The sequence below is a fragment of the Vombatus ursinus genome, unplaced genomic scaffold (assembly GCF_900497805.2).
Source record: "Vombatus ursinus unplaced genomic scaffold, bare-nosed wombat genome assembly UNPS02010548.1, whole genome shotgun sequence".
NCBI classification, from domain to species: domain Eukaryota; kingdom Metazoa; phylum Chordata; class Mammalia; order Diprotodontia; family Vombatidae; genus Vombatus; species Vombatus ursinus.
In genome coordinates, this window is record NW_020950326.1 from 15,396,161 (window position 1) to 15,409,158 (window position 12,998).

Here is a 12,998-nt window from a genome sequence, read left to right on the forward strand (position 1 = left end):
CACATATAATACAAGTAAAAGTTAAAATGTTAATACTTAGTATTCTACACTAACATAAGTATTCTTCACAGAAGCTGGAAACTCTAAATATAGTCACAAAAAAGTCAGTACAGGAAAACAGAAGCCTCTAGAATAGGGTACCTATGGGGCAGCTAGGTGGTGCAGACGATAGAGCTCGGCTTTGGAGTCAGGAGGACCTGAGTTCAAATCCAGCCTCAGACACCTGATCTCACTAGCTGTGTGACCTTGGGCAAGTCACTTAACCCCGAATGCCTCACCAAAAATTAAAATTAAAAAAAAAAATAGCAATAGTATAGGGTATCTAATACTTGATTTAGGTAATAGAGTATCTCTGATATTTACTTCTGAAAACATAAAATCACTATATTTCCCAAATTTGAAATAAGATCAGAGTAGATTATCTCCTGCTGTGTACAGATCTTTTCCAGTCTCTTCTCCGAACAAAGGATAATAGAATTTAGAGCTGGAAAAGGTCACCTAATAGATCTGGCTCATAATATAGGTAAGAAAACTAAGGCCCAGAAACAAAATGATTTGCATGAAGTCACACAGATAAGAAAGTAGTAGAGGAGTCAAGACTTAAACGCAGGTCCTTGGACTTCAAATCCAGGGCTCTTTCCACTACACTTCGGTTGTCTTCCTTAACCTGACCCCTTTTAAATCTGAGAAAGAATTCATGCTAAAGTTGCTATCTACTAGAGAATTTTCTCAATAAGACACTTAATTTGCTTCTTTACCATAAGGGCTGTCCTGCAACTGAAATGAAGACAAAGGATAAAGTTTTCATTAGGTCAAAATTCTTATTATCATGAGTACTGAGGCATCCTTAGAGTCCTAAAAACTATCTAGTTGAAAAACCCTCTTACACTACAGAAGAACATGACAGAAACCAGGGCAGCCAACACTGGTGACCCTAGGGGTCTAGGTTATTTAAGAACTTTTGCCTACAAAATATATGACATCAGCTCCTTGAGGAATGACTATTGCTTCTGCAGTTGTAAGGGTTGCTAATTGTCTAAAAAGCCTGGAAAGGCTTTAAAGGGAGGACTAAGTACCTTATATGCCAAAGAGCATTTTAATTAAGAACGGACATATTCTAGCTAAATTAAATGGATTTTTCAATAGGATTTGCTCTTTTCAAAAAGAAAAACCTATGCTTGTTTTCGTAACTGTCTCAGTCCCATTCTGCCGAGGGGCCTCATCCAACAATATTCACTGGGACATAGAAACAAAGCACCAACTCTCTGCAAGGCAGTTCAATTCCCTTCAAAATTCTAAGAGTTTAGCATTTGAGTTCCTATTAAAAGGTTCTTAACCTTTTTTTGTATGCATCACAGACCCCTTTGGCAATCTGGTAAAGCCTACGGGCCTCTTCTCAGAATATTTTTTTCTCAATGCATAAAATACATAGGATTACAAAACAGTTATCAAAATATATGGACCCAGGGCCCTGTTTTAAGTAATACAGAATCATGGCAGATGGAAAAGGAATTACCATTTTCAGGTTCCTCTAGGCTTCCTCATCCAATATTGTCTCTGTAGTGCTAAATAAAAACAAAAAACAAGAGAGACCCACCCCCCCAAACAACAACAACAACAACAACAACAACCACCACCACCACCTAGTTTCTTCTAATCAACAATTCACCAAATCCTTAGTGTCCCTACTGCAAATAGCAAATAACAGCTAGCAAGGATGCTGGCTGTGTGATGTGCCTAGGTCTTTCCCTTCCAGTTTCTCAAATGTAGTTCTGCCCATATCCTCTTTCAGTTCATGATTCAAGGTCAAGGACTCAAGTTGCGCAGATAATTTTCCTAATGTTGAACCAGCTCTGCATTTCTGATACAAATTCTACCTGGTCACAGTGGATGATCTTTGTGATATATTGCTGTAAAAATCTTCTTACTAGCATTTTATTTAAAATATTTGCATTGCTATTCATTAAGGAAATTGGCCAATAGTTTTCCTTCTCTGTTTTGCCCTTTCTTGGCAAAGCCAAGATGGTGGAGAAAAGGCAGGGATTCACCTAAGCTCTCCAAAATTCTTCTCCAAACAACTTGATTATTTGTATTTTTTTTCCCAAACAACTTTAAATAATACCTCAAAACAAATTCTGAAACAGTAGAACCCACAAAAGGACAGGGTAAAACCATTTTCCAGCTCAAGACAACTTAGAAGATCAGCAGGAAAGGTCTATCACATTGGGGTGAGAGTAGAGTGCAGTCCGGTGCAGGCTGCGACAGCTCAGGCTGGGCCCCAACAAAGCAGCAGCAGGCCTTGGGGGTGACTGAAGCAGTGGCAGCAGTGCTGGCTTCAAGAGCTATGAGCCCACAGACGGTAAGAGGGTGGGACAACTGGTCAGAAGGAGATTACAGGAATCCCTTTGCTGGTACTGGGGGCAAGACTCAGCTGCACTGCCCATACCGGGTCACAGTCCTGGGTATCAGTCCCAAGGCGAACAAGAGCACCAGCACACCAGAGCCTGCAGCCTCAGGGGAGCTAGGATCCTGGTCACATTGTTTCCAGGACTGAAAAGTGTGCTTGTGGTCACTCACAGACCAAAGGACAGGCCAGGAGAGTAGCAAACACATCTCTTCTTAGATCATACAACCTTGAAGAAATGAAAACTTACAGGTCCCCAGAATCAGCTCTGAAAACAGTTACATGAAGCTTGGGACAGTGACCCCTCCACCCTGGAAGCACAGACCTACTTTAGCATAGAGTTAAAAGTAAAGAAATAGGCTACAAAAATGAACAAACAAAAAAAAATATCTAGACCATAGAAAATCACTATGGTGACAGGGAAGATCAAAACACAAACTCAGAAGAAGAAAAAAAGTCAAGACAGGTACATTCAAAGCTTTAAAAAAATGTGAACTGGTCTAAGACCCTAGAAGAGCTCAAAAAGGATTTTAGAAATCAAAATAAGAGAGATGGAGGAAAAATTGGGAAAAGAAATGAGTGCTGCAAGAAAATCATGAAAAAAGAGTCAACAGCTTGATAAAGGAGGTACAAAAAAATACTGAAGAAAATAACACCTTAAAAAACAGAATTAGCCAAGTGGTAAAAGAGGCACAAATACCCAATGAGAACAACTCCTTAAAAGGCAGAATAGGTCAAATGGAAAAAGATATACAAAAATTCACTTTAAAGAAAAACTCCTTAAAAAGTAGAATTGGCCAACTGGAAAAGGAGGTACAAAAGTTCACTGAAGAAAATATTTCCTTAAAAATTAGAATGGGACAAGTGGAAGCTAATGGTTCCATGTGGCACCAAGAAACAATGAGACAAAAATCAAAAGAATGAAAAAAATAGAACAAAATATGAAATATCTCATTGGAAAAAGAACTGACCTGGAAAAAGATCAAGGAGAGATAATAATTATTAGACTATCTAAAAGCCATCATGAAAAAAAGAGTCTAAACATCATCTTTTAAGATATCATCAAGGAAAATTGCCCTGATATTCTAGAACCAGAAGGTAAAACAGAAATGGAAAGAATCCACCAATCACCTCCTAAAAAAGATCCCAAAATGAAAACTCCCAGGAATATTACAGTCAAATTCCAGAGCTCCCAGGTCAAAGAGAAAATAACTGCAAGCAGCAAGAAAGAAACAATTTAAATGTCGTGGAGTCACAGTCAGGATAACACAAGATTTAGCAGCTTTGACATTAAAGGAATATGATATTCCAGAGGGCAAAAGAGCTAGGTTTACAACCAAGAATCACCTACCCAGCAAAACTGAATATAATCCTTCAGGGGAAAAAAAATGGATATTTAATGAAATAGAGGACTTTCAAGTACTCATGATGAAAAGATCAGAGCTGAATAGAAAATCTGATATTCAAACACAAGACTCAAGAGAAGCATAAAAAAGTAAACAGCAAAAAGAAATCATACGGGATTCAATAATGTTAAACTATTTACATTCTTATATGGGAAAATGATACTTGAAACTCTGAAGAACTTTTTCAATATGAGGGCAGTTAAAAGGAGTACACATAGACAGAGGGCACAGATGTGAGATGAATATGGTGGGATAATTATTTAAAAAAAAAATAAAATTAAGGGGTGAGAAAGAGGAATGCACTGGGAGAAGCAGAAAGTGAGAGGTAGAATGGGGTGAATTATCTCACACAAAAGATGTGCAAAAGAGCTTTTTACAGCAGAGGGGAAGATGGGGAACTTCATGAACCTTATTCTCATCAGAACTGGCTCAAAGAGGGAACAACATACACACTCAGTTGGGTATAGAAATCTATCTTACTCTACTCTTCGAGGGGAAAGGGATAAGAGAAGAACAGGAGAGGGCTGATAGAAGGGAAGGCAGAGGGAGGTGGTGGTTAAAAGCAAAACACTTCTGAAGGTGAACAAGGTGAAAGGAGAGACAAAGTAGGATAAACAGGGAGAAAAACAGAATGGAAGGAAATAAACAGTAATCCTAACTGTGAAAAAAATTTTATAGCTAGTTTCTCTGATATAGGCCTCATTTTTCAAATATATAGAGAACTGAGTCAAATTTATAAAAATAAGAGCTCAATTGATCAAATTGGTCACAAAGGATATAAACAGGCAGTTTTCAGACAAAGTAATCAAATCTACTTATAATCACATGAAAAAAAGTTCTAAATCACTACTGATTAGAGAAATGCAAATTAAAACAATTCTGAAGTACCACCCCACATCTATGACATCGGCTAATATGACAGAAAAGTAAAATGGGTTGTATACTGGAGCTGTATACTGATTCAACCATTCTAGAGAGCAACCTGGAACTATGCCCAAAGGGCTATAAAACCCAGAAATACCACTAACTAGGTCTGCATCCCAAACAGATAAAAAAACAAAAAGGAAAAGGACCTATATGTACAAAAATAATTACGGCAGCTCTTTTTGTGGTGGCAAAGAATGATACTGTCCTTGGAAGCAGAGGGGAATTATTTTACTTTTGGATCAAGGGATTTGATGATCAAATTTAAGCTTCCCCTGACCTCTACCTTATTCAACAAAACAACTTATACAGTAGTAGAATTACACAGTAGTAGAAGTCTTCCAGGATAAGTTTCAGAGCACAGGAATCCAAGTAAAAACCAGATTACCTTTCTTGGCTCGAAGTACTCTCCCCAACCTTTGTGCCTCCTGTCTTCGGGAGCCACCATGAGAAGATATCTGAATTAGAACATTTGCTTCAGGCAGATCAAATGATGTGTCTCCCACCTGTAAAATTGAAGCAACTACTGAGTTTGGAGTACGTAAGAACCAGGTTTTGTATAAACAATGCAAAGATATAAAGAAAAAAATGCCTTGAATGTAATTAGATAAAGCATTTACTAAATGCTTATTATGTGCCAAGTACTGTGTTAAGTGCTGGGGAATCAGAAACAGGAAAACAAGATGATCGCTACTCTCAAGTAGCTTACATCCTAATGGCAGAAGACTACATGTAACAGGTGAAAAACAAGGGCAGGGGGAGGTTTTGGGAAAGAGGGAGTGGCAAGGATCGACCCAGAAGGGAAGAAAGCAGGATGGAGGGGACTTCTGATGATTTGGTAATTCTGGCAAGGGATCATCAATTATCACATTAGTCTCAGGATAGAGTCATTCCAAGGAACACTTCAAAACCCTAAGTCAATGTCAATTTTATCTATTCATCCCAAATTTTTTATTATCATGATGATGGCAATATCACAGACATAAGGGAACAGACTACTTTCTTGTCATATATTCAACTTTTATGGAGAAAATATTATGCCATCCTTCATTGATGAAGATGTTATCGATTCTTTCTCCCATCATGCACTTAGCCATTGCCATTCTCTTGACCTCATCTGCCTTCTGAACAACATGTGAAATGTTGAAACTGGCTCAAGAGTTCAGTCTGTGGTCATAGAATACACCAAAGAACTTACATAGGGAATTAATTTATAATCATGGTCACATTAGCATTATACTTTAACCACTGAAAATATGTTGATTTAATTTTTATTCAGACTACCAAGTTAAACATGGCATTTGAGTGCCTATAACTAAGCAAAAGGGTGACAATACTTAATCCAAAGTCTAAACCAAAATTTTAAAATAACACTTTTATAAGGATTAAAAAAAGAACTCTTTTTGTTTTATCTTATATTGAAAATTCAGGTTAAAGAATCCCTACTTTTTTTTTTTAAATAAGGAACTGGAACCAAAAACGTATGCCCAAAGACTGGGGAATGATAAATGAATTGTGGTACAAGAACATAACAGAATATTACTATACCATAAGAAGTGATGAATATATAGAATTCAGAGAAGCATGGGAAGATGAATGAAATTGCAGAGTGAAATAAGCAGAATCAAGAGCAATATGCATGCAACTATAATAATTAAAAAGAAAGAAACTAAATGCTATGTGATTATAATGACTAAACTTGACTTCAGATAAGAAATGAGAAAAATTTCTCCCTTCTGTGTAAAGCTGGAGAATGTTGCACATACCATTAAAAAACATTTAATGTGCCATTTAGTTTTGCCGAAATGTTTTTTTCTCTTTCTTCTATATGTTTTGCTACAAGGGATGGCATACTGAATAGGGGAGAGCAAAGATACATTATTTGGAAATGAAGATGAAAGATATGCATAAAATTTTAAAAACACATGTGTGAAAAATATGAAATATTTTTGAGCAAGATATGAGAATCCCTGTGTCCAATACTCTGTAAGCAATGTCTTGGTCAAAGGAGAAGACTACTATCAAGTGGCATTAATAAATCTTCCTGTGACACTTGGATTGGCTATATGATGCTGGTAAGTACTGGACTATAAAAAAATGTTAAATAATGAAATCAATAAAAACCTACTTGTGGGATATCCTAAGGCCATTTTAAATCCCAAATTGTTAAATCCCAATAAGCCGCTGGATAGAATCCTCTAGTGGCCAACTTTTGTATACTCTGGGAATGCAAACTCATTTTGGTACACTATCAGCAAAACATAATTAAGAAGGTAAAGTTGCTGTCCCTCAAATCATGATACATTCAAAACACAGAAATGACTTTAGGGTTATTCATTGTTTTGCTGCTCTGTAAGCACAAAGAATAAAATGACAGCCCAGCCAGGGCCATCCATTTAACCAGAGATGTCACAACTACCATCTTTATGTTTAGCCAAGGGCCTTCTTCCTGTTACAGCAATATCATCTTGAAGGACCCCTTACTTACTTTGGATATGAAGATAGTGTTGATCTTTGGGTTATGCTTGAAATTCTGCAGAATCTGCATCCTTTCCCCTTGTGATGTAGGACCATAGATATAGGGTCTAGAGAAGAATGCAACTTAGTTAGAAGACCTGGCAATGATCTGTAGGGTTCAGCTTACAGAACACTCCTTGAAACTGTCTTAAAAACCTATCATAAGGGACGATGCTACTCAGATCTGTCATTTCACTGGTATGGGAAATTCCCTTGACCCATGTAGAAAAGCATTTCTTCTGTAATTTATAATCTTAAGGAGCTACATGGAGGCAGGGAGAGCTTAAGAGACTTGCCAACAATCACAGAGCTAGTACTGGAAGCAGGAGTCTTCCTGACTCCAAGGCCAGCCCTTTACTCACTACTGCAAAACTGTGTTAAATGGGTTCACTGCAACTTTATGCTACTTCACCTCAATCAGGCCCTCACTGTAACAAAGCAATCCTTTTCTACATCCTTAATTAACTCACTATCCCACTCACCAGCCAGTGGCTTTTCCAACCTTTTTCTGCCCTCCTCAAATTTTCATTGGTTCCTTCTCCCCAATTCTCTCAGCTGAGAATTGTTTTTTACTTTTCACTGAAAAATGATGAGGCCATTTACTGAGCACTCCCTCTTCTCTGTTCCTGATCTCACAGCACAGATGCCTCCCCACCCCTACTCATCCTCTCCTTCACTCCATGTCATACAAGGTGGCCCTTGTTCTTGCCAAGGTAAACCCCTCTTCATACACAAGGGCACATTTTAACCCATCCTCTCCAGAACACTGTCCACTATTATCATCCTCATTCTTTAACTTCCCCTCCTTTATCATCCCCACTTTTTAACTTATCTTCAAACTCTGTCTACTGGATGATTCCTTACTGATCACAAATATGCCCCTTACATACTATCCTCCAAAAACCCATCCACCCTGCTACCTATTGTCCTATATCTTGCCTCTCTTTTGAGGATAAACTCCTTGAAAAGGCCATTCACAGTAAGTACCTCTACTTTCTTTGCTCACTCTCTTAACTCTCTGCACTATGACTTATGACCTCATAATTCAACCAAAACCATTTTACAAAGTTAATCAATGATCTCTTAATCGCCAAATTACCTTTTCTCAATCCCCATTCTTGACTGTTCTGCAGCTTCCGACACTGTTATCACTCTCTTCTTGATATTTTCTTCTCTCCAGGTCTTTATGGCAGTGCTCCCTTCTGACTGTACCTTTTCTCTGTCTCCTTTCCAAGATCTTCATTTGGGTATTCCTCAAGGCTCTGTGCTGAATCCTCTACTTCCTTTACATGATTTCACTTGGAGATTTCATTAGCTCCTACAGTTTCTAATATCTCTATGCAAATGATGCTTAAATCTATTTATCCAGACCTAACTCAACCTCTAGTCTCATATTTCCAATAGCTTATTAGACATCTTGAACTGGAAATCCATCTTAAACTCAACATGTCAAAAAATGAACTCATTATCTTTCCCTCCAAAATCCCCCCTTTCCCTACCTTTCCTAACTTTTCCTCCCCTTTTCCTAACTTCTTACTGTCAAGGTTACTACCAGTCACTCAAGCTCTCAACAGAGGTATCATCTTTGGCTCTTCACTCTCACTCTTCATATCCAACCAGTTGTCAGGTCTTGTCATTTATACCTTTGCAGTATTTCTCATAAACGTCCCCTTTCCTCCAATGACACTGCTATCACCCTGGTGCAGGCCTTCATCCCCTCAGGCCTGGACTGCTGCAATAGCCTGCTGGATGGCTTTCATGCCTCAAGTCTCTTTCTCCTCCAGGTCACCCTTCATTCAATCGTCATAATGATCTTCCTAAAGCACAGTAACTGCGAGTGGGGAGACTAGAGGTTGGGTTAGGCCTAGATAAACAGATCTGAGCATCATCTTCGTAGACACATTAGAAACTGTAAGAGCTGATGAAATCACTAAGTGAAGTCATGTAAAGGAGTAGAGGGCTTTTGATCATCTCATCCCTCTCGCTCCCATTCAACATCAGTAACTCCCTACTGCTTCCAGGATTAAATACAGGGTGTCCCAAAACTCTCAGACTTGAGAACCCTGTATAAAATCCCATTTGGTTTTCAGAGCTCTCCATAAGCTGGCTCATTACTAGTTTCCTTGTTGCTTACATCTTACTCCCTTGCACATACTCTATCATCCAATGACACCAGTCTCCTTGCCATTCTTCAAAAACACAGGACACTACCATCTTCTGACTCTGCATTTTCATTGGCTGTTCAGCATGCTTGGAAGAGTCTCCCTCCTCATCTCCAGATCCTAACTTCCCTGGCTTCCTTTAAGTCTCTACATGGTAAAAGAAGTACTTCCCAATCTTCCTTAACCTTAGCACCTTCCCTCTGAGACTACGCTCAATTTAGTGGGTAGGTACTGTTTGCATGAAATTTCCCTATTAGACCATGAGCTTCTTGTTAACAGGACTGTCTTTAGCCTTTCTTTTTATCTGCAACATTTAGCACAATGCCTGGCATACGGTGGGTACTTAATAAATGCTAACTGACTTGACTTATAATTTTTTTTTTTTCCGCAAGGCAATTGGGGTTAAGCGACTTGCCCAGAGTCACAGAGCTAATAAGTGTTATGTGTCTGAGGCCAGGTCCTCTTGATTCCAGGGCCAGTGCTCTATCCATTGCGCCATCTAGCTGTTCCTCTTGACTTATAATTTGAAAGAGAAAATTCTATCTAGGGATTCTTTTAGCTAGGGATCTCCTTGTCTAAAGAAGAGGACTATAAAGGATAAATGAAAATCACTAGCTGTAGAGACTTAACCCCATGCAAATGACTTATAATTTGTTAGGCTGACCAATGACTTGAGTTCTCCCTCACTTTTATCTGACTGTGTTTCTTATATTGTTTAGAGTTCCATACTTAATTAGGATAACACAGCCAATTCAGTTTTTTAATCTAATTGCTACAGGGAGATTAATTAATAACACTTACTGGTTTTCCTTGTTTGATGTGGTCTAATGGGACTGTCAAGAAAAAACTCATTACTATGAATGAAAAACTCATTCCATGTGAAAGGCTGGAAGCATGTATGTTTAGCTTAATATGAGAATCTGGCAGATGGGACAGCTATACCTTCATTCTTTTCTTGCCTTTTGAATCCAACTTGGTTCTTCTGTAACTAGGCACAAACCTGTCCAGCTCCCTTACCAGTTATCACTAACTGGCAGCCTGGAACCACACTCCCTTCTCTCTGTCTCCTGATTTCTCTGACCTCTAGTTGAGACAGCCCTCCCAAAGATATTCAGCATAGACCCTTATGCTCCTCAGATATCTCCTATGGGTAACAATCTCTGTGAACTAAGAATCAGGAAAGAAGTTTCAATTTTTACTAAGGTTGATGCTGTTTAGGCTCGCAAGTGATCATTTTTCCTCTCTAGATTTGGTTTTACAAATCTTGAGTTAAGCTTTTGTTTGCTTAATCTTCCGGCTTCCTGTAGAGTTTGGTAGACAGGGTGTGGTGTGGAGTGTGGGTTTGGAAGTCTGATTCAGTCTTGCTCTCTTCCCTGTCCCAATTCCAAGGAAGGACTGTAAGTGTGACAGTAATATTTCTGTTTGCCATTATTACCAACACTGGAAGTGTGGGTATAGTAGAAAGAACACTGGACTTACTGTCAGAGGAACACCTGAGTTTGAATTTTGTGTTCTATTACTCACTGCAAGTTTGACCTTGAACAAGTCACTTCCCCTCTCTGGGCCTCAGTTTCCTCATCTGCAAAATGAGTGAATTGAACTAGATGCTCTCTGAGGCCCCTTCCATATTTAAAATTTATGATTCTGTGATGACTAGACAGGCTATAAAATTAGCATCTGCAAGGCTTTCCAAGCATTTTAACAAATCCAAACCAAGAAAATTTCTCAAAGCACTCTTGAATTATCTACTCTATGCATCTCAGATTTTCACCAAGTTGTTCTCATCCTTTCCCGAACATCTCCACAGGTGGTTTCAAACAATCACGAGCTCTGTTGGGTACTTTGTATGCACTGATAGTACTGTAAATGGTGACCACCAGTGACTTTTAAACATCCATTTTGTGAGCTACAGAAACTATTATGGGTCATACGATCATAGATCTAGAGCTGGAAGAACTCCTACATAAGACTGACTTCTATGGGTCACTTCCCAGTACTCACACTGAAATATCAAGGGTCAGAAAAGCCAATCACCTCTTTTTTTTATACACTGAGCAGCTTACAAGTTTTTCTTATCAAGACCATCTATGGGGCAGTTAGGTGGCGCAGTGGATAGAGCACCAGCCCTGAAGCCAGGAGGACCTGAGTTCAAATCCGGCCTCAGACCAAACACTTGACACTTCCTAGCTGTGTGACCCTGGGCAAGTCACTTAACCCCAATCGCCTTTAAAAAAAAAAAAAAGGCCATCTACTATTAACACAAAGCGAGCTCTAAAGTTTCCTTTGTTATCAAGACCTCAAAAGATTTTTGTCCCCTTATACCTTCAATAAGGCTAAGCAGAAGGCTTCATCCTGAATCACGGAACAGACATCTCACTATCTCCACTTGATATTCCCACCTGTGGATGTTACTATGGTCACACAGCAATCCACGCTATGTAAATAAAACCGTATTCTTTCCCCAAGACAAGGCCACTCATAGTCTCTAGACAAGTAAATGGAGGCTCTCATATAGTAATAAAGCAATTTTCTCAAACCACAGATTTCCAACCAGAGACTTTACTTTTAAAAAAATTAATGGCAGCTATGGGAACTCTCCATCTGGGCCAAAAGACTGTGGTATATTCAGGTGGGAAAGGGCTTAAATTCTGGTCAAATTAGGGATATTTTTACATATTTCTATTTTTCTGTATTTATTACAAGTCAAATCAAGCTGTTTTCATAATGGACAATCTCTCAATTTCCTAGGGTGCCTAGATGGCAAACATCCGAGAAGGTTTTTATCCACATGAAAAAGACTAAAGAAGAGCAATCATGTTCCACAAACTGATTCTATTTCTTAACAGACTACCCAACTACCCAACAAGTCCAATATTCTAAAACTTCAGAAGGCTGAAGTCAGACCATAAACTTAATTAAGAAAATATTCTCCACTTACAAGCTGTGTGACCCTGGGCAAGTCACTTAACCCCAACTGCCTTAAAAAAAGAAAAGAAAATATTCTCTTCAAGGAGGTGACAAACTCCTTTCTAGGAAGGCACCTGGCAGTCCTCTTTTATTCAACAAAGATCCCTTCTATTTCCTTCCTCTGTATTCTATATTCAGAATCAATTCATTCATACCTCCACCTCCTCCCAAAATAGTAGCCATTCAAACAATATTCCAAAAGCACTGTTAATCTCAATCCTGATAAATTAAAAGGATACTCTTAATTTAGTCATCCAGAGAGGTCGGATGGATGTTTGGAAGTGAGTGGGGAGTTGTGGAAAGGATGTTCCTAGTTGGAGGCAGGGCAAAAAGAACAGAGGTACAATAATGACAATAACTTTCTACCGTAACACATTTGTAATTTCAAAAAAGGTGTTGAATTCCACGAACAGAGAAAAAGCATTCGAAAATGAGCAATAAATTGCCTTCCCCCACAATACATCTAAACAAAAAAGTTTGGCTTAGCTGAACAATTTTGTCGGCTTCTTAGAAACGAGTCTAAATTAAGGCCAAGCAGGCTCTAAAGGCCTGAGGAGCTCAAGTCCAGTGCATGAATTTTAGTGTCCTCACTTTGGGACATTTGTTTGACTGCTCAAG

The 12,998-nt window shown here is 38.7% G+C and overlaps 1 protein-coding gene across 1 annotated transcript in view; it reads right to left on the reverse strand.

The window, feature by feature from the left end:
• Positions 1-12,998, reverse strand: part of ERCC3 (ERCC excision repair 3, TFIIH core complex helicase subunit) — a 46,317-nt gene that overhangs the window by 10,904 nt on the left and 22,415 nt on the right. The window contains exons 11-12 of the mRNA XM_027854691.1: positions 7,223-7,319; positions 5,123-5,240 (exon numbers count right to left, since the gene is read on the reverse strand). Of these exons, the coding sequence (XP_027710492.1) occupies positions 5,123-5,240; positions 7,223-7,319 (215 nt within the window). The remainder of the gene's footprint in view (positions 1-5,122; positions 5,241-7,222; positions 7,320-12,998) is intronic.